The 21,196-nt window shown below is 39.9% G+C and overlaps 1 protein-coding gene across 1 annotated transcript in view; it reads right to left on the bottom strand.

The window, feature by feature from the left end:
• Positions 1–20,358, bottom strand: part of CSMD2 (CUB and Sushi multiple domains 2) — a 1,686,610-nt gene extending 1,666,252 nt beyond the window's left edge. The window contains exon 1 of the mRNA XM_069756979.1: positions 19,869–20,358. Coding sequence (XP_069613080.1) covers positions 19,869–20,031 — 163 coding nt within the window. The 5' untranslated portion in view covers positions 20,032–20,358. The remainder of the gene's footprint in view (positions 1–19,868) is intronic.
• Positions 20,359–21,196: the final 838 nt, after the last annotated feature.

The raw sequence follows: 21,196 nt of genomic DNA, 5'->3' as shown, positions 1-21,196 counted from the left end.
ATACTGGAGATGACATACAGGTGTATACTATATATAAGGGAGATGACAAACATGTATATACTGAGGGGAAAATGAGAGGTGTGGGATGAAAATGAGAGGTGTGAGGTGAAAATATAAAGTTGTGAGTGCAAAATGAGAGGAGTGAGGGAAAATAGTGGAGTGATCGGAAAATGAGGAGATGTGAGGTTGAAATGACAAGTGTTAGGGGGAATGGGAGGAGTGAGGGGGGAATGAGAGGATTGAGGGGGAAAATAAGAGGAGTGAGGGGAAAAATGAGAGGTGTGAGGGAGAAAATGAGAGATGTGAGGGGGAAAATGAAAGTTGTGAGGGGGAAAGTGAGAGGCGTGATGGGAAAATAAGAGAAGTGAGGTGTTATAACTGACAACAGATATTTACTACTCCCAGGCAACGCCGGGCTCTTTAGCTAGTTAGTAATAAAAACATGTAACTAAAAAATGATAGTGTTGGCCCCCTTAAAAATAGTCTGGGTGAAATGGTGGATGAGGATGAGGAAAAAGCCAATATGCTAAATGACTTTTTTTCATCAATATTTACACAAGAAAATCCCATGGCAGACAATATGATCAGTGATAACAAAAATTCCCCATTAAATGTCACCTGCTTAACTCAGCAGGAAGTGTGTCGGTGTTTAAAAATCGCTAAAATTGACAAATCTCCGGGACCAGCTTAACTGACAGACTTCATCACGCCCACTAGACCAGCAGGACAACTTGGATCTGCAGCGGAGGTGAGGAGTACCTGATGGTCCCGGACAGCTGAGGTGGGAAATGGGCCGAAGCAGCCATCAAGCAGTGAGGAGGATTCCCTGAAGACGTGGGCTCATCAAAGGTTCCAGTGGCGGTGAGGATATCCACGTGATCCCCCTTCAGCAAAGACAAGACACTCCTGGAAAAGGGAGCCGACGATTCAAACCACAGATTGGGGAATCACTCCGAAAGAGTCTTCATTCAGCATCCAGCAACAACGGCGGGGAGGCATCCCTGAAGATGCGACCACATACCAGCGTTGGATGAGGCTGTTCCCAGCGTAGTGAGAGGCGCCGCTTACATCTCTCTGCTTACAGCTGAAGGAAGATAGGCGCAGACCGGCAGATCCTGACTCATTATCGCTGCAGGGAAAAACTCTGGAGGGCCATTACCTCAGGAGAAACGAGGTGAGACTTTCAACCCCTTATTAGCCGATCCAGGCTTTACTCTCCTTTCTACCAATTGCTGCTGTTGAAACAGCATGGAGCCCTGTGGGGCCCTTAAGGCAAAAGTGCAAAAGCTGTTGTGAATTCTGCTCTTGGGCTCCCTCCGGTGGTTGTTGATGGTAATGCAGTTATTCCTGAGCAGCAGTCTTGGACAGGTGTTTCTGCTTATTGCAATTCTGACTGGGGTATTTAGCTGTGCAGGACTCATTAGTCCTTGCCAGTAGTCAATGTTCATTTGGAAGTGTTGGTCGTCTGCCTGGCCTCTCCTGCTTGCTGCCAATTCAGCTAAGATAAGTGCTTGCTTCATTTTTAGACACACTGCTGTGTGTTTATTTTCTGTGCTTATCTTGTTTCTATTTTGTTCCTGCTAGACTGTGCCTGATGTTTTTCTCAGTCTAGTTGGACTCGCTGGAGTCGCAGATATACTCTCCACATCTTTAGTTAGGTGGTGGAGTTTTTGTATTTTTTTGCTGTGGAAATTTTGTAGTGTTTTATGCTGACCGCATAGTATCCAGTACTATCCTTACCTATCTAGGTAGAAGTGGCCTCCTTTGCTTATCCCTGTTTTCTGTCTGCGTGTGTCTTTTCCTCTCCTACTCACAGTCATTATTTGTGGGGGGCTACCTATCCTTTGGGGATCTACTCTGAGGCAAGAGAGTTTTCCTATTTCCATCTTTAGAGATATTTAGTCCTTAGGCTGTGTCAAGGTGTCTAGGTCTGGTTAGGCACACCCCACGGCTACTTCTAGTTGTGGTGATAGGATCAGGGTTTGCGGTCAGTAAAGTTACCACTGCTCCAGCGAAGGTCTTTTCATGCTGCTCCAAGGCCACCTGATCGTAACATAAAGCCAACTGTACCCTCAATTTACTGAGGTATCCTTATCCGTCTCTGGCAGGATTCATTCCAGGTAATTGGCTATCTTATAGTAGCTGACTGGGAAGTTCTAAAGCCAGTCTTGTTATATAGAGAGAGTCTGTGGCTGACAACCCCGAGCAAGTGGGGAGAACAGCTCAGTCTGATTAACTAAGGGATATGTTGTGAATTCAGCTTTTGGGCTCCCTCCGGTGGTTGTAGAGGGTAATGCAGTTGTGCCTGGATTGCAGGAGTGGACATGTGTATCTATTAATTGCAGGACTGACTGGAGTATATAGCTTTGCAGGATCCTTTAGTCAGTGCCAGTTGTCCATTGTTCTTGAAGGATTCACTTCCCTGCTGGTCTCTCCATTTTGCTGTGTTTTTCTACAAAGATAAGTCCTGGCTTTGTTTTTGCTGTCCACCTGCAGTGGACTTTATAGTTCTGTGCATTTTCATGTTTTTGTCTTTTCCAGCTTGGTCTGTGAAGGATTTTTTGCAGCCTAGCTATTTCTCTGGAGATGCAGACATACCCCCCATGTCTTTAGTCAGATGTGGTGATCCGTATTTTCTGCGGTGGATATTTTCTAGTATTTTTATACTGACCGCATAGTACTCTGTTCTATTCTTTCTTTTTAGCTAGTATGGCCTCCTATGCTAAAATCTGATTTCATATCTACGTATGTTATTTCCCTCTCCTCTCACAGTCAAAATTTGTGGGGGGCTATCTATCCTTTGGGGATTTTCTCTGAGGCAAGATAGGTTTCCTGTTTCTGTCTTTAGGGGTAGTTAGATCTTAGGCTGTGCCGAGGGGTATAGGGAGTGTTGGGTACCCCCCACGGCTACTTTTAGTTGCGCTGCTAGGTTCAGGGTTTGCGGTCAGTACTGGGACCACCTTCTCCAGAGTACGTCTCATGCTGCTCCAAGGCCACCAAATCATAACAGGGATATCTACTATTGACCAGGGAAACAAGAGTTATTCTGCCAATCTCTGACATCAAAGTGTGACTTGCTGTGCTTATTCTCTACTGTTTTGAATAGCTACTAACTCTGCAGATTATTTAGATCTGGTAATCAACAGCGTATCATACAGACCGTAGACCATTTCTTAGCAACAATTACATGCTAGACTACATTTTGGTGCCTTAACTGGCTGATAATTCTGAGAACATAATATAATAACTCAGTTAAATCTCTCTAACACCTTGATTCAAGTTTTATATAACCTTATATTACATCCTGTTTTGCCAAGTATTATATGGGCATGCTCTGTGGTCATAACAACAACCCTATGGTATTTTCGTATGTTTTAAGCCAGCATTAATATTGCTTGGGATGAATCTGTGGGGATTTCTTACAATTCAGAACCAACTTCTCAGGGATACCCCTGATTTTGACGTTGTTTCTCCGGTTCCTGTCTTCCAGGTCCGCTACTTTAAGCTTTAGTTTATACATCTCTCTGATGATGTCGCTATTTACTTTTGAGACATTGTCTGACCTCTCCTCTACCTTTTTAATTCTATCTTCATTTTTGTCCAGCCTATTGCTGAGAAGGGTTATTGATTCTTTGAACATTTTAGTTTGATTGTCAAACCTCTCGTTCATGCTGTTTTCAAACTTTTCTGTCAGGTTAGACAAAAGTTTTTCAACAGAATTCAGATCAAACCTGTGAGTGTCGTCAGGGTTTGAGTTGCTTTTTTGTGGTTTTGACTTAGCGTGGCTAATGTTAGGCGAGAAGATCTCTGAGTCATCGTCAGATGATCCGTTAGGAGTGAGGTATTTTTCTCCTACCACCCCTGGAACCTTCCTCTTTAAAGATGAAGATGAGTCCATCTCTTCCACTATGTTTGGGAGGTTCTTTTTTACTCTATTTGATTTGAGGGGTTTATCATACTCTATATCCTCATTATCTTTTAACGGTGATCTGGATCTCCAGGGACTTACTGTATTTACCAAGTCCTCTGATGGATTGCGACCAGACCCTCTGTACCTTTGAGGTCTTTGAGGTATAGATGAAGCCATGTTTAAAAGTTTGGAATTAGAAGAATTCTGGCTCATTGTTAAAAGATTTCTCCACAAGGTGGCCCCAAGCAATAGCTGGATTTACAGAAAATGTCCACTAGGGCGGTCTCAGAGTAAAGATTTCTCCACATGAAGTGGCCCCAAGCAAAAGCTGGAATTACAGGCAATGTCCACTAGGGTGGTCTCAGAGTAATCCTGGAAGAGTATACCAAGAAGCTATTCAAAAAACTAATCCCTACCCTGACCAAACAGGAGTTAGAAATAGACAGGATCCACAGGCTGCGAAAACCACCCAATATCTCTAAAGAACTTCCTAGAGATACAATATTGAGAATTCCCTTTTTTAAAACACAAGGAAAAATTTAAAACTACTTTAAAGAGAATAGAGGTTTCCCTGAGCCATATGAAAACCTTAGATTATATGCCGACCTCTCTAAAGATACAATCGAAGCAAAGAAAGCCTTCCGGAACATCACCATTCCCCTTAGCGACAACAAGGTCCCCTACAAGTGGGGTTTCCCGCTCAAACTACTGGTAAATTATAGAGGTAATATTGTTGCCATAAATTCCCCAGAGGAGGGTCAGGATTTCTTAAAATCCATCAACATCCCATTACACTCAAAGCACAGAGCCCACCCAGATTCTGAAAACAAGATATGAGGAGGCTCCGATACATTGAGATTGAGTGCTCTAGATATTGAAAACATCCAGGTACAATGTTAGACCTTTTTAGGACATTTAATTATTCTTAATTTGTTATTGTTGGTAGCGAGTTTAGGTCTTTAATATTATACAGTTCTATATCGAGTTTTTGTTCATCAACATAGGAGGATGTCACTCGGGAGCGAGCAACACAGACTTTTTTTTCCCCAACAGGTGAAGTTAGGTTCACTGAAGTGAACCCCTTCAAGTGGACATTCCAGTTTGGAAAATGTCATTATTGTTTATTGGTTTAACCTGTATTGACTGCTTATAGGATCGATAAAGTTATAAGTAAAGTTCTCTTCGCAGGTCTGCAAGTAGAAATTCTATTAAATATTACTGTCTTCGCTTTTTCATACTCCTGGTTACTTTCTTCACTTATTTAATTCAGCCTATAATGAGTCTAAAATTGCTATCCTACAATGTCAGAGGACTTAATTGCCCACATAAACGATTCACACTTTGGAAAGAAATTAGTAAAAGCCAAGCTGAAATAATCTGTATACAAGAATCAAAATTCAAAGACAAGGCCAACCCAAAATTCTCCCTTAAAAATTTTCTACATATTTTTAAATCTGATAATGTGAAAAAGAAAGCTGGTGTGATCACAATCATCAAAGACACACTCTCATTTGAATTCATAGAGGAGTTTAAAGATGTCAATGGTAGATTTCATATTCTAATTTGCACATTAAATAATCAGGTATGCACTATTGTTAACATCTATGCCCTCAATATGCGCCAAATAAATTTTTTGAACAAAACAAACAAATAGTCTTGACAGTTAAGAGAGGTGCTCTGATTTGGCTGGGAGATTTCAATCTGGTCCCAAATGCAAATATGGACTCTTCCACCCCAAACAGATATAGACCAACCAGTTTAGACAGCAGGATCCACCACAATGAACTATTTGATATCTTTAGGTGTCTTAATACTACATCAATTGAATTATCTCACTTTTCCGACCCCCACCAATCTGCATCACGCATCGACCTGATTTTATCGGATATTTTCACACTTCCCAAGTTTCATAAAATTAACATAGGAAAAGAAACCTTCTTGGATCACACTCAAGTATCAGCTGAAGTACAAATATGCCACACAATTAACAAAAATCCATTATGGAAATGTGACTCTAATCTGCTACACCACCCAGAATATAGATCATCAATAGAAAAATCATTAACTAACTATTTTACAGAAAACTCCCCAACATACACAACTTCATTCATAAATTGGTGCGCCCATAAGGCGGTTATAAGAGGTACCATGACACAGCTATCTTCCAAAAAGAAAAGAATATTTAGGACTCCGATCGAAGACCTTCAAAACAAAATAATGGACAAGGAAAACGAACAAATAAAATTAGTCACCCCATCTCCACAAATCAAATTAGATTTACTCAAGCTCAGACAGGAACTAAAAAGAATCATATATTCTTCCTACAACACCATGATCAAAAACTCAAAACTTAAGCAATACTCTTCAATAAACAAGCCAACACGGTACATGGTAAATAGAATAAAAAAAAACAAGACAATCAAATAGGATTAACAAAATAAAGAACCAAAATGGAATTTTAGTATCTCATCCTCAAGACATAGCTAATTCCTTCGCTGAGTTTTACAGTAAATTATACAACCTACATTCACAAGCCTCTACCCCAAAACCCAAAACCTCGGACATTGAAAAATTCTTGGCCACAATTGAACTCCCCAAACTGACTCATAACGATGTGGAAAACCTAACTTCCCCATTCAGCCTAGAGGAAATTGAAAAGACCATTCTTCAACTCAAAGATTTTAAATCACCAGGCCCGGACGGTTTTGGGAATGAATACTACAAAACCTTCATCAAAATACTTTCCCCACAATTACTAAAAAATTTTAACACAGCAAGTTCTTCAGGAAAATTTCCAGAAGAAATGCTACAGTCAACAATAATACTGATCCCCAAACATAATTCCGACTTGACTCTTGTAAACAATTACAGACCAATTTCCTGAATCAATGCAGATATAAAGATATATTCCAAACTAATAGCGAACAGGCTCAAATCTTACCTACCTTCATTGATAAATAAGGTCCAGTTGGGCTTCATCAGAGACCGTCAAGCATCAGACGGTACAAGAAAACTAATCAATTCCATCAAACTGATTCACTCCTCTAAATTACCAACATTAATCATAACTTTAGACGCCGAAAAGGCTTTCGACCGCCTAAACTGGCTCTATTTAACATCAGTTCGCTGCAAATTTGGTTTCAATGAGAACTACATTAACAGCGTCATGGCACTTTACTCTAGGCCAAAAGCCAAAATATATACTAATAATCATACTTCTGCACTTTTTGAAATTTCAAATGGTACTAGGCAAGGTTGCCCTCTTTCTCCACTTCTCTTCATATTGGCAATGGAACCATTGGCACAATCAATCAGACAAAACAACAAAATCAAAGGATTAAAAACATAGTAACATAGTAACATAGTAACATAGTTAGTAAGGCCGAAAAAAGACATTTGTCCATCCAGTTCAGCCTATATTCCATCATAATAAATCCCCAGATCTACGTCCTTCTACAGAACCTAATTGTATGATACAATATTGTTCTGCTCCAGGAAGACATCCAGGCCTCTCTTGAACCCCTCGACTGAGTTCGCCATCACCACCTCCTCAGGCAAGCAATTCCAGATTCTCACTGCCCTAACAGTAAAGAATCCTCTTCTATGTTGGTGGAAAAACCTTCTCTCCTCCAGACGCAAAGAATGCCCCCTTGTGCCCGTCACCTTCCTTGGTATAAACAGATCCTCAGCGAGATATTTGTATTGTCCACTTATATACTTATACATGGTTATTAGATCGCCCCTCAGTCGTCTTTTTTCTAGACTAAATAATCCTAATTTCGCTAATCTATCTGGGTATTGTAGTTCTCCCATCCCCTTTATTAATTTTGTTGCCCTCCTTTGTACTCTCTCTAGTTCCATTATATCCTTCCTGAGCACCGGTGCCCAAAACTGGACACAGTACTCCATGTGCGGTCTAACTAGGGATTTGTACAGAGGCAGTATAATGCTCTCATCATGTGTATCCAGACCTCTTTTAATGCACCCCATGATCCTGTTTGCCTTGGCAGCTGCTGCCTGGCACTGGCTGCTCCAGGTAAGTTTATCATTAACTAGGATCCCCAAGTACTTCTCCCTGTCAGATTTACCCAGTGGTTTCCCATTCAGTGTGTAATGGTGACATTGATTCCTTCTTCCCATGTGTATAACCTTACATTTATCATTGTTAAACCTCATCTGCCACCTTTCAGCCCAAGTTTCCAACTTATCCAGATCCATCTGTAGCAGAATACTATCTTCTCTTGTATTAACTGCTTTACATAGTTTTGTATCATCTGCAAATATCGATATTTTACTGTGTAAACCTTCTACCAGATCATTAATGAATATGTTGAAGAGAACAGGTCCCAATACTGACCCCTGCGGTACCCCACTGGTCACAGCGACCCAGTTAGAGACTATACCATTTATAACCACCCTCTGCTTTCTATCACTAAGCCAGTTACTAACCCATTTACACACATTTTCCCCCAGACCAAGCATTCTCATTTTGTGTACCAACCTCTTGTGCGGCACGGTATCAAACGCTTTGGAAAAATCGAGATATACCACGTCCAATGACTCACCGTGGTCCAGCCTATAGCTTACCTCTTCATAAAAACTGATTAGATTGGTTTGACAGGAGCGATTTCTCATAAACCCATGCTGATATGGAGTTAAACAGTTATTCTCATTGAGATAATCCAGAATAACATCCCTCAGAAACCCTTCAAATATTTTACCAACAATAGAGGTTAGACTTACTGGCCTATAATTTCCAGGTTCACTTTTAGAGCCCTTTTTGAATATTGGCACCACATTTGCTATGCGCCAGTCCTGCGGAACAGACCCTGTCGCTATAGAGTCCCTAAAAATAAGAAATAATGGTTTATCTATTACATTACTTAGTTCTCTTAGTACTCGTGGGTGTATGCCATCCGGACCCGGAGATTTATCTATTTTAATCTTATTTAGCAATAAGACACAAACACAAACATGTCAATATAAGATTGGCCTCTTTGCCGACGACTTGACGATTACCCTAACTGATCCTTACGAATCAATCGCAGAACTACAAAAAACCCTCAAAATTTTCTCAAATATTTTTTTTTTCAAGATTAACGAGAAGAAATAAAAAATCTTGCTTTTTCATTTGAATGACTCAGAAAAAAGGATTGAGAGCATATCGCCACTAAGCGGGTCAGAGGATGAATTAGAATATCTAGGCACGATCATCACAAAAAACCTGGATTTAATTATGAAAAAAAATCTTGTTAAACTCTTAGAGACAATTAACAAAGACCTTAATTTCTTTGGTACAAAAGACCTATCATGGGGTAGAATACTGGTTATCAAAATTTTTGTCATCCCTAAAATCTCATACTTACTAAGAACTCTCCCCCTAAAAATTAACACATCTTACCTTACCAGTATGCAATCTATAATCAACTTGTTCATTTGGAACAAGAAAATGGCTCGAATACCCATCAGTATCCTGTATAAACGCAAAGAATTTGGGGGTATAGGCCTTCTCAATATAACCGCCCTATACTTCAAACCTCATTAAACAAAGTCAATATTGGTTTACGCAAGATGACTATCCAAAATGGCTTGATCTGGAAACCACTCAAAATCATAACAACCCTCCTAAAGAACTAGTCTTCAACCATATTTTAAACAGAGCTAACAATATCCACTCTAAACACCCTATTTTTTCTTCCATCATTTATGCACGGGACAAACTTTCTGAGAGGAAAAGAGGTTCTAAAAGGAAAAACTTCTCTACAATACCCCTATAGATATCATTATGCTAACTCAAAACATCGATCCCTCTCCCATGTGGCGAGAGAAAGGGATTCTAAAACTAAGCGACATTCATCATGGGGATAAATTTATCAGTTTCAGCTCCCTGAAAGAAAAATTTAAAATTCCCTCCTCAGCTTTTCTTCATTTTTTAACATTGAAAGAACAAACTCAAAATTTCATCAATAAAAAAACCAATCATCTCTGAACTACTATTCACTTATTAAGAAACCCCAAACATTACTTATTCTGGAGCAATAAACAAATCTATAATTGGTTCGACAAAGACACAGAATTTGATAAGCTACCTTACATGAGTAAATTGGAAAATGATCTGAATTGGACTTTTTTTTTCCAGATCAATGGGAAAACGCAATTCATTTTGCTTACTCGTCAAATATTTGCATGACACTACAAGAAGCATATTTTAAAATCCACACAAGATGGTACTTCACACCGGCTCGCCTTTCCCATTTACCTTCAGGAGGGTCTCCCTTGTGCTGGAGAGAGTATGGAGAATACGGGAGCTTGTCACATATGTTTTGGAAGTGTCTAAAGGTGAAACCCTTATGGAGACAGACCACAAAATTAATTAATAACATACTATAAGACAATATCACAGTCACCCCAGCAATGGCCTTATTGTCCCTACAATGGGAAAATGTTAGTACAAATGTGAGACCTATAATAATTCATATATGCTTAGCTGTTAAACAAATCATAGCCTTCCACTGGAAAAATCCAATTTTACCAGCTTTCAATGAACTCATAGAACAAGTTAATTTACATAAATCATATGAAGAGAATTTCACAATTGCGAACAATTATTATGGGAAATATGACAAAAATGGAAGAAATAAGTTGAGAATTATATTCTGAATTATCACATTAAAAGTTAAAGCGACATCTGTTGTATACTTGTGAAGAGAACGTATGTTAAAATTGCCAATCGTTAATTAGATTACAATTGTTTCTGAATGGACGGCATGTCCGCAATGTTTTATTTACGTTGTTACTTTTCCCTCCCTTCCTTCCCTACCTCCCTTCCCCTAACCACTCCTCTTTCCCATATAATAATATACATAAAGATTTTTTGAAAGAGAAAGGCATAGCTGAACTAGAGCGGGTGCAGAGAAGAGCGACCAAGGTTATTAGAGGACTGGGGGATCTGCAATACCAAGATAGGTTATTACACTTGGGGCTATTTAGTTTGGAAAAACGAAGGCTAAAGGGTGACCTTATTTTAATGTATAAATATATGAGGGGACAGTACAAAGACCTTTCTGATGATCTTTTTAATCATAGACCTGAGACAGGAACAAGGAGGCATCCTCTACGTCTGGAGGAAAAAAGGTTTAGCATAATAACAGATGCGGGTTCTTTACTGTAAGAGCAGTGAGACTATGGAACTCTCTGCCGTATGATGTTGTAATGATTGATTCATTACTTAAATTTAAGAGAGGACTGGATGCCTTCCTTGAAAAGTATAATGTTACAGGGTATATACACTAGATTCCTTGATAGGGTGTTGATCCAGGGAACTAGTCTGATTGCCGTATGTGGAGTTGGGAAGGAATTTTTTTCCCCAATGTGGAGCTTACTCTTTGCCACATGGTTTTTTTTGCCTTCCTCTGGATCAACATGTTAGGGCATGTTAGGTTAGGCTAGATGGACTTAAAGCCTTCCTTTAACCTTAATCACTATGTCACTATGTAAAGATTTAAATGATTCCATAAATACATTTTTTATCGACATAAAAGAATCCAAAAATGGATGCAAATCATTGATAAAAAATGTGACACTGAGATCTAGCACTTTATTCTTTTAGCTTTTCTCTCTGCAGTTTTCCACCCTTGCAGGGGCTCACCTGTTGACACTAGTGTAAATTATGAAGCTCTTTTATTTTATTACGCTCTGCTTTAGCTCTTTATTACTAAATTCCATTGGTTTTCAAAGAAACCATAGGAAAACGTTTCTATCAATGGCCCCAATGATTTCAATAGGATTTTGTTGAATTGCAATCAGTTAGCATCAGTAAGCCTTTCATTCATCTTTTTAGTTTGAGAGCTCGAATAAGGCAGTTTGCTACATTATTCTACATGGTAAAAATATGAAAAATACGATGATTCATTTTTCATTACTTTTATTAATAATGATGTAGCTATGAATTTTATTGAAGATATTAACTCACATTTACTAATGCATAAACTAAGATAGGGCAGTTATAATATGTACCAATTTGTACCAACAAGTGGTGTGTTAGATTGGGCGCATATTACTATTTCTTAAGGTACTGTCACACTAGACGATATCGCTAGCGATCCGTGACGTTGCAGCGTCCTCGCTAGCGATATCGTCCAGTGTGACAGGCAGCAGCGATCAGGATCCTGCTGGGAGATCGCTGGTCGGGGAAGAAAGTCCAGAACTTTATTTCGTCGCTGGACTCCCCGTAGACATCGCTGAATCGGCGTGTGTGACACCGATTCAGCGATGTCTTCACTGGTAACCAGGGTAAACATCGGGTAACTAAGCGCAGGGCCGCGCTTAGTAACCCGCTGTTTACCCTGGTTACCAGCGTAAAAAAACAAACAGTACATACTTACATTCAGCTGTCTGTCCCTTGCCGTCTGGTTCCTGCACTGACTGCTGGCCGTAAAGTGAAAGCAGAGCACAGCCACAGCGGTGAGTCACCGCTGTGTGACTCACCGCTGTGCTGTGCTTTCACTTTCACTTTACGGCCAGCAGTCAGTGCAGGAACCAGACGGCAAGGGACAGACAGCTGAATGTAAGTATGTACTGTTTGTTTTTTTACGCTGGTAACCAGGGTAAACAGCGGGTTACTAAGCGCGGCCCTGCGCTTAGTTACCCGATGTTTACCCTGGTTACCGGGGACCTCGGGATCGTTGGTCGCTGGAGAGCTGTCTGTGTGACAGCTCTCCAGCGACCAAACAGCGACGCTGCAGCGATCCGGATCGTTGTCGGTATCGCTGCAGCGTCGCTAAGTGTGACGGTACCTTTACTCCGAGTTGGTCTACTTAAGATCATTAATTTGCAGTTAAAGGGAATCTGTCAGCAGGTTTTTGCTATGTAATCTAAAGACAGTATGAGGTAGAGGTTAAAAATCTATGATAGATTTCAGTGATTCCTCTCATCAGTTTCTGTGGTTTTGTTTGCTTGCAATGTTAGTTTTAGCACCAAGAGCTTATCATTGCTGGACACAGCAGAGCAGGCCTCCTTGTCTGGCAACGCCCCCTGCTGTGATGAGCACCTCACTGTCTATGGACATTGTGTATACAGACAGCCTGCTGTGGGCGGAGTTAGCTTCCTCAGCTCTGCTGTGTTGCTAAATCTAAAAATTGTGATTATGTCAGAGTGGCTGCACCCAGTAAATTAATTGATACATCAATGGAATCAGCTTCTCTTTGCCTACATCAGGCTGTTTTCAGATGAGGTAGTAAAAAACTGCTGACAGATTGCTTTCAAAAACTTTCACAGGCCAATAATAAATTTGGAGAGGATTATAGTTCAATTTTGCATTCCAAGCAGAAAAAAACATGAACATGAACATGTTACAAATAATGCCCAAAGGCTAGTGTTTTTTTTTATAAGATGACTTATATTAAAGTACATTATTAGTTTTACTTTCAACCCTATTTATAATTTTTTCTTTAACCATTGAGCACCATCTCTAATAGCATCTGTGTATGGAGTCATTGCGTGACACATACACAGATGGCACAGAGGGAATAGGAGAGTAGGCATACCAGAAGCCTCATATCATCTATTCTCGGAGCTGTATTAGTTGTCGCCATTATTGTGCAGCCCAGAGGCTGCTGTGAGTAAGAACTTCTGGCGGTGACTTCTGACAACATATGTGCTACAGGTTCATCAGTAACAACTACAGAATATTCAGCAACATCAATACCGCCAGTGGCCTCAGGTTGCAGCTTTCATCCCCAGGGCACCTAGCAAACAAACAAGAGAATTTCCCTCCTGGATAGTTTAGGATCTGCAGCAAAGTATCAATCTGCAACAAATGGGGGGGTGTAGTTTTATTAAAATAATGAACTCCCCCCCCCCCTTTGCAGACAGTCAAAAGAGAAGAGTTGTAGAATCACCATCCGAGAGTGGATTTACGCCAGATTTACAGAAAATGGTGGCCCGTCTACAATATTTTCGTGCTAGCTCCCTCCATCTGCTGGCAGACAATGCTAGTATAAAAAATGATTAACTACTATTATAATGTTTATATAGTTCTAGTTATATTCACTCATTTGCTAATTATACATTAATTAGGTAATGGGGCAGGACGGTGGCTCAGTGAGTAGCACAGTTGCTTTACTACGTTGGTGTTCTGAGTTCAAATCCCACCAAAGACAACATCTTCAAGGAGTTTACCTGCTCTCTCCGAGCTTGTGCGGGTTTCCTACCACACTCTGATGACATACTTGTAGGGAATTTAGATTGTAATCCCCAATGGGGACATTGTTGATGATGTCTGTAAGGAGCTATGGAATTAATGGCGCTACATAAGGGCAAAATATTTCCCGAACTGTGAAAAAAAATATTAAAAATGTATTTCATTTTATTTCAACGACCTGTTATCACATAATTGGTCACTTCAAATTTCTCAATTGTAATTATTCTGTTGTCGTTCAAGTAGATCAAGTCAGGAAAGAGACAAGTAAAAATACGTCTCAACTTTCGAAAAAGCAATAATATGCCATTACCCCCCAAGTGCAGGACATTGGTAGCGTAGAGTAGATGTCCTCCTTGGACATCACTGTCTTTCACTGTATAGCTAATGCTACAGGAGTGATTTGAAATTACTACCCCATGAGTAAAAGGATGGCCAGCTGGCCTTGAGTGCAGTGCTCATTGATAAAGGAGATGACGGCGCTGAGAAATCGGGACTATACAATATAAATAAAAGATGTAGAAATCGGTGGGAATGGAAAAAGGGGGCAGCTAAATAAAGGTCAGTGCAGCTATCATGCTCAACTTCCGGGGCCAAGTGTAGTGGAGCATGGTATGGATCTCTTGCTGCAAAAGTTTATCCATTGTACAGCCACAAGTATATGAGGAATCTATATTGAAAATAATTGAAGATTACTTGCAACTAATGTTAGAGCAGCTGGATACATTCAGATAAACTAATGCCAAATTGTCCTTTAAAGATTGTTTGACGTAGGGATGTTCATGGCTCTAAATTTCAATTTAATAACTAAAGCTAAGAGGATTTAACTGAAGGGATTACAAAAAGTTGAGCTGCAAAAGTGAATATGACCATAATCAAAAATGGTGCTGCACCTGGTGGAAAAAGGTAGTTCTATCTCATCTAATATAACTTTGTTATAAGGGAACTGGTAACATGAAAAACAGCTTTCAACTTGCAGATATGGGGTTAATCTGCTGGTTAATACAGTTCTGAACCTGCCCAGTGCCCACACTTAGACCCCGCTGCGGGGAGGAAATTAACTTTATTCCTCCTGATATCGTTCGGGTTTCAGTCACAAGGGCTGCAGAGGCACGGTATAGTATATAGTATAGTGAGCGGCATTGACTGACAGCAGGCTCAGTATTAGGGCCATCTGTCAGTCAGTGCCGGGGGTGCGGTTACAGCCGTCACTCTCTATACACAGAGCGGTGACTGAACCGGCGCTGAAGCTGCCCTCGTGACGAAGACCCGAGCACTGCTAAAAGGAATAAAGTTACTTTCCTCCTGGCAAGGGGGCTCTAAGTGTGAGCACCAGGCAGGTTCAGAATGTTTTTGCATGTGACTGGTTCCCTTTAAGTCTGAATATGGCTCGATCGATGGATGAGCTACAAAGCCTATAGCAGTTTTCACTAGGGTGCTAAGGAAGAGAGAGGCTCTTTAGCTATAATCTATATATCCAATTAGTTAAATGTTTGTTTGTGTAGAATTTTTGGCTAACAAAGTTAAAAACGTGCAAATGTTAAAATGAATCCCTTATCAATGAGTATCGTGTGGGTGCTTGTATTATAATTTAAAAATGAAAATCTGGTTTTCTGTCATCGGACAAGATCTAATCATCAACTGAAAGCTTACACTTATGATACTATACTTGTGTTCGTTAGCGCAACAGTGACGTTACATTTTTATATATTTCATCCCCTTTTGCTGGAATCCTTAGAATAAAGCCAGTGGCTACAGTATAAAATGGCAAGGAAAAATACAGCATTGTTCAAGAGCTATACCATGCAGTCAAATATTATTTCCGCAGCTTTGGCATATATGCATATTATTAATAAGGCATACACAACCATCTTACTTTCAAAGCATATAAAGGTATACAAGTAGTTATTTGCCTGTATTGGCGGACTGTGAGCCAACTTCCGATGCTTTATGGGTCTTCTGAAACCTCCCACAACTGCTGTTCCAAATCTGCCCATACATTGAAAGCAGGAGGACATGCAAAAAGCTAAAAAACAAGGTTGAAGTAGTCCAGAAATGTAGGTGATCAAATGATAATGTCATGTGATAGTAGGAACATGATTCCACTAGGACAGAAAGGTTATGTAGTCTACATACGGTTATTGACTTCTGATGGTGTTTATATGGTTTGCCAACCTCTGACTTTCTATGTTCGCCCATGGTCTGATTTGTATCTGATCATTGCATGAGGCCAAAAGTGTTTTGTAAGTTGCCAACCAAACGTGTAGGTTGAAATAATCATCTTAGGTGACCATCCTTGAATTCTGATTCTAGGGCAAAAATTGTCTAAGTTAAGGAGTAAATTGAGCCTCTGCTAAGAACCGAAGGGCTAGGAAAAGTGAAATATGACTGAGATTCATGTCTATTTCCAGCAAAATGCAGATAAAAATTACCCATATTCCCATATACACCTTCTATTTCATTCATGGCTGTCACACACAACATCTAGAATGAGAAGCCAGGCTATAAAGATGGCAGCTCCCAACTCAAAAGAATTGACAATATGCTAATAGTTAACGGAACTTAGAGAATTAATTGATTAACCTTCACACTGAAGTGGGTTGGCTGATAGAAAAGGTAATAGAAATGTACATTAATGAGCTATTTTAAATTCAAATGAGCGAGAAGATCAAAGGAGGCTGAGGGGGGCTTATAAATTGTGGGGGTTGGCCAGGGATATTGACTGTCTCCTTACCCTGCAGGTTATATATTCATATGTCCCACTGTAAACAAGTATTAACCATCCCCAAATCACCGTTTGCAAAATTACAAATTATGTGCATGCCAATCCACCGGTGAAACAGAAAAGGCTGAGCAACATTGCTCTGGGAGCTGAATCATTTATGAATAATGATACCCTATCATAATCAATGAGATGAGACGCACAGGTTTGGTGCTGTACTCTCCACAAGCAGATGAATGCAGGGACCTTGCTCGAAATCTTCCTTGTGTCATGGAATTCTGCAATTGACTTAAAATGCTCCAGCCAGTCAGTACCCAGGACAGAGATCAATGTATGCAGCTAGTGATGGTAGTAAATTCACTTGTACATTTATTAAGGATGGATGTAATGGAGACACGGTTGGCTGATAACAAATTACATATTACACATATGAATGGAATTCAACAGGACGACCTTCCATGTCTATTCTATTACTAGTGGAAATTAAAAATTTATGTGAACCCCTCAAAGGCTAAGGAATCTTCATGAGTATTATATTCTTTACTCTCCGACATACCTAATTGTATTACAGCAGATATATCCATCAATACATTAATAGAGATAGACAGACAGACGGGATAGATAGATAGATAGATAGATAGATAGATAGATAGATAGATAGATAAATAGATAGATAGATATGGGATGGATAGATAGAAATGGGATAGATAGATAGATAGATAGATAGATAGATAGATAGATAGATAGATAGATAGATATGGGATAGATAGATAGATAGATAGATAGATAGATAGATAGACAGATAGACAGATAGATAAATAGATAGATATGGGATAGATAGATAGATAGATAGATAGATAGGTGGATAGATAGATAGATAGATAGATAGATAGATAGATAGATAGATAGATAGATAGATAGATATGGGATAGATAGGTGGATAGATAGATACAAAGATAGAAAGATATGAGATAGATAGATATGGGATAGATAGATAGATAGATAGATAGATAGATAGATAGATAGATAGATAGATAGATAGATAAATAGATATGGGATATATAGATAGATAGATAGATAGATAGATAGATAGATAGATAGATATGGGATAGATAGATAGATAGATAGATAGATAGATAGATAGATAGATAGATAGATATGGGATAGATAGATAGAATGATAGATAGATAGAATGATAGATATGTGATAGATAGATGGATAGATAGATATGGGATAGATAGATAGATAGATAGATAGATAGATAGATAGATAGATAGATAGATAGATAGGTAGATAGATAGATAGATAGATAGAATGATAGATAGATAGATAGATAGATAGATAGATAGATAGATAGAATGATAGATAGATAGAATGATAGATATGTGATAGATAGATGGATAGATAGATATGGGATAGATAGATAGATAGATAGATAGATAGATAGATAGATAGAATGATAGATATGGGATAGATAGATAGATAGATAGATAGATATGTGACAGCTAGATAGATAGATAGATAGATAGATAGATACATGAGAAATAGGAAATCTGTCCTCTTTTTGTTAATATTATTCCATTAAATATATTTCCAATCTCCTAGCTCAGCAAAGTGTGCACTTTAGTACACCACAAAACATCCAATTAGAAAATAATTCAGGTAATCAGACAGTCTCCTCGCCATTACATATGTTACTTTCCCAAACAGATAGTTTCATGCAATTAAAGGATTAGAGAGAATTAAATGCTGCATAAAAGCCTAGTGTTATTTCATGAAGAATCAGTGGCCGTGGGCCTCGTGTCAATGGAAAACGCTCTAACACCTCATGGAAAAAAAAAATAGTAATATTTGAAATAATCCCTAGAAAGAAATCTCTTATTGCAGTTTATTTACTGCTATTTACATGAATAAAACTGGAGAAACAGTCATATGATTGTCTAGTAATAGAAATATGTAAGGAATAGGAAAAAGAACAATTTTCGCAGCTTTAATAGATGTAGGCACATGCTGGAGAAAATCTCCAGTCTTCACAGTAGAAACTAGGGTCAGGCTAGATCATGTCTAGATAAAGGGGAAAGGTCACTTCTAGGGAATCAAGTAATAGGGAAAGCTACTTCCAAACGTCTGGACTTGTGAAATGGTAGTGACAGATCAAGTCGCATATGAAATCCCAGGATATTTGCCTGTGCAATGGAAATTTCCACATCTATCTGCTAGGCAGTATATGGCTGTAAGTATTGTATACCCTGCCAGGATGCCCAAGCAGCACTGTGGACATTGGGGTGTACTGTGTGCCCACTAGTTAATACAGGGTACATGATGTTCTATGCAGAAGGCAAAGTTTGGTTTATCTATTCTAGACTGTAAAGCTGAAGTGGATGCAGCATGTATAAAGGTAGGTGATTTATGCCTGCAGCATATGTGAAATACAAGGCTTCAGTGTGGGACCAGCCAGGGAACAGCATACATAGGCTCAGATATTGGCTGACGGAATGGATTCCTACAGGTATAAGATGTTCACCTCCAGACTACACCCAGGTGCCCATATTACTGCAACAGCACATAGGATGTCATGCGGAGGCATGGCACTGCTGGGCACATCAGGCAAGCCAGCACCTCTTATGGCATGGTGCGAATCATAAAACGCCAGTGTGTGTGTATATCATACATGCTAGCGTGAGTGTGTGTGCTGAGTGTGTGTGTGATGGGTGTGTGTGTGCGTATATCATACATGCTAGCGTGAGTGTGTGTGCTGAGTGTGCGTGTGTGTGTGTGTGTGTGTGTGTGTGTGTGTGTGTGTGTGTGTGTGTGTGTGTGTGTGTGTGTGTGTGTGTGTGTGTGTGTGTCACACACAAGCTCTCTCAGCCCCAGGATTACATGATGAGGTGCACAGCATCTCAGACAGGTTGTATAATTAGCATCCTACATGCATCCATCTCCTTTACTGAGCACCCAGGACCATGACGCCTATGGGTGCAGGCGGCAATGACTGTTGGAAATGACTTCGAACTTGGATGGTGTGATTTAGGACTCACCCGTTGCTGATGAAGCCAATAGCCCAAAGCTGATGAAGACCAGCCTGCTCCAAGTTTGCACTTCCAGGAGCCCCAAAACCCACCATGCCCCCCATATCCTCCCGGATCCGCAGCTGCACCCTGTCCTGTGCCCCCACTTCAGCCATCCAGAGATGGTTCTCATGGCAGATTCTGCGGGGATCTCTGGAAAAGGAGGTCAGGTATTCTTGCAAAGAAAATCCCACTACATTGAACAGCTCTTTGCTTCTGCAGCCGGAATAAACCAAGTCTCTCCCTGCACTGGGGAGATGAGATCAGGAATCCTGCTCCTCTCTCTCACTTCCAAATCTCCTAAATGTCTGTGCAGCCACAAGGTTTTCCTGCAGGGAACATCCACACAATCCCTCCGGCTCCAATATTCATCAGCCCTTCATCATAATATTCTCTCCACTATCATAGATGCATCCGCAAGAGGGAATAGGGTTTTCTCCCTTCCTCCCCTACATACAACAATGCTGCAAATTACATCTTGAATTTGTCTCCCTCCTCCTCCTCCTCCTCTCCTCACACTGGTCCCCACTCATAGGATACTTGTCATATATTTCTTTACCATAATCCCCCCCCCCCTTCCAAACAATATAATCTACTCATTTGGCTAGGGAATGGTCAGATTGAGAAGAGGGTATGCTGTATAAATATGGGATGAACAGAAAATAGCTGCATGATGGCAGGTTGTAATATAAATCAAATCAAATAAATAAACACTTGTGTAAAAGGACTTTCTTGGTGCTTAGTAAGGGCATACTTATGCCCACTGCTCTTAAAGGGGCTGCTGTGCTATGCTGGCATCTCGGCAGACATTGCACTACTGGCTGCAGTTAGGATTCTGCTGGAGTTTTACAAAGGTTCATTACTTTGCAAATATGTCAGGAGTCAGGACTGAACATCAACAAATGAACTTGGGGGATGTAAGAGACAGGATGGTGAAGGAAAGAAGAGGAAGAAATCAGCCATGTACTCTATGTAGTATGCCAAGGTGACAGTGTCAGAACGTGGTGTTAGGAGACAACCAGGAACATTATTTTGGGTCACATTGGTAAACTATATGCAAACATTACATTTCTGTGATTCGCAAATTTGCTTCTATATAAAATGAACTTTGTAGTTTGTTAAATAAACAATTAGATATAGGGAGGTGGGAGAGCCTGCTGTGTTTATAGGGGAGCGTGGGGCACTCCTGGAGGATTTACTATCTATCCCATATCTATCTATCTATCTATCTATCTATCTATCTATCTATCTATCTATCTATCTATCTATCTATCCCATATCTATCTATCTATCTATCT

The sequence above is a fragment of the Ranitomeya imitator genome, chromosome 3, assembly GCF_032444005.1.
Source record: "Ranitomeya imitator isolate aRanImi1 chromosome 3, aRanImi1.pri, whole genome shotgun sequence".
In the NCBI taxonomy this organism is placed as follows: domain Eukaryota; kingdom Metazoa; phylum Chordata; class Amphibia; order Anura; family Dendrobatidae; genus Ranitomeya; species Ranitomeya imitator.
This window is presented reverse-complemented; position numbering and strand designations above follow the sequence as displayed.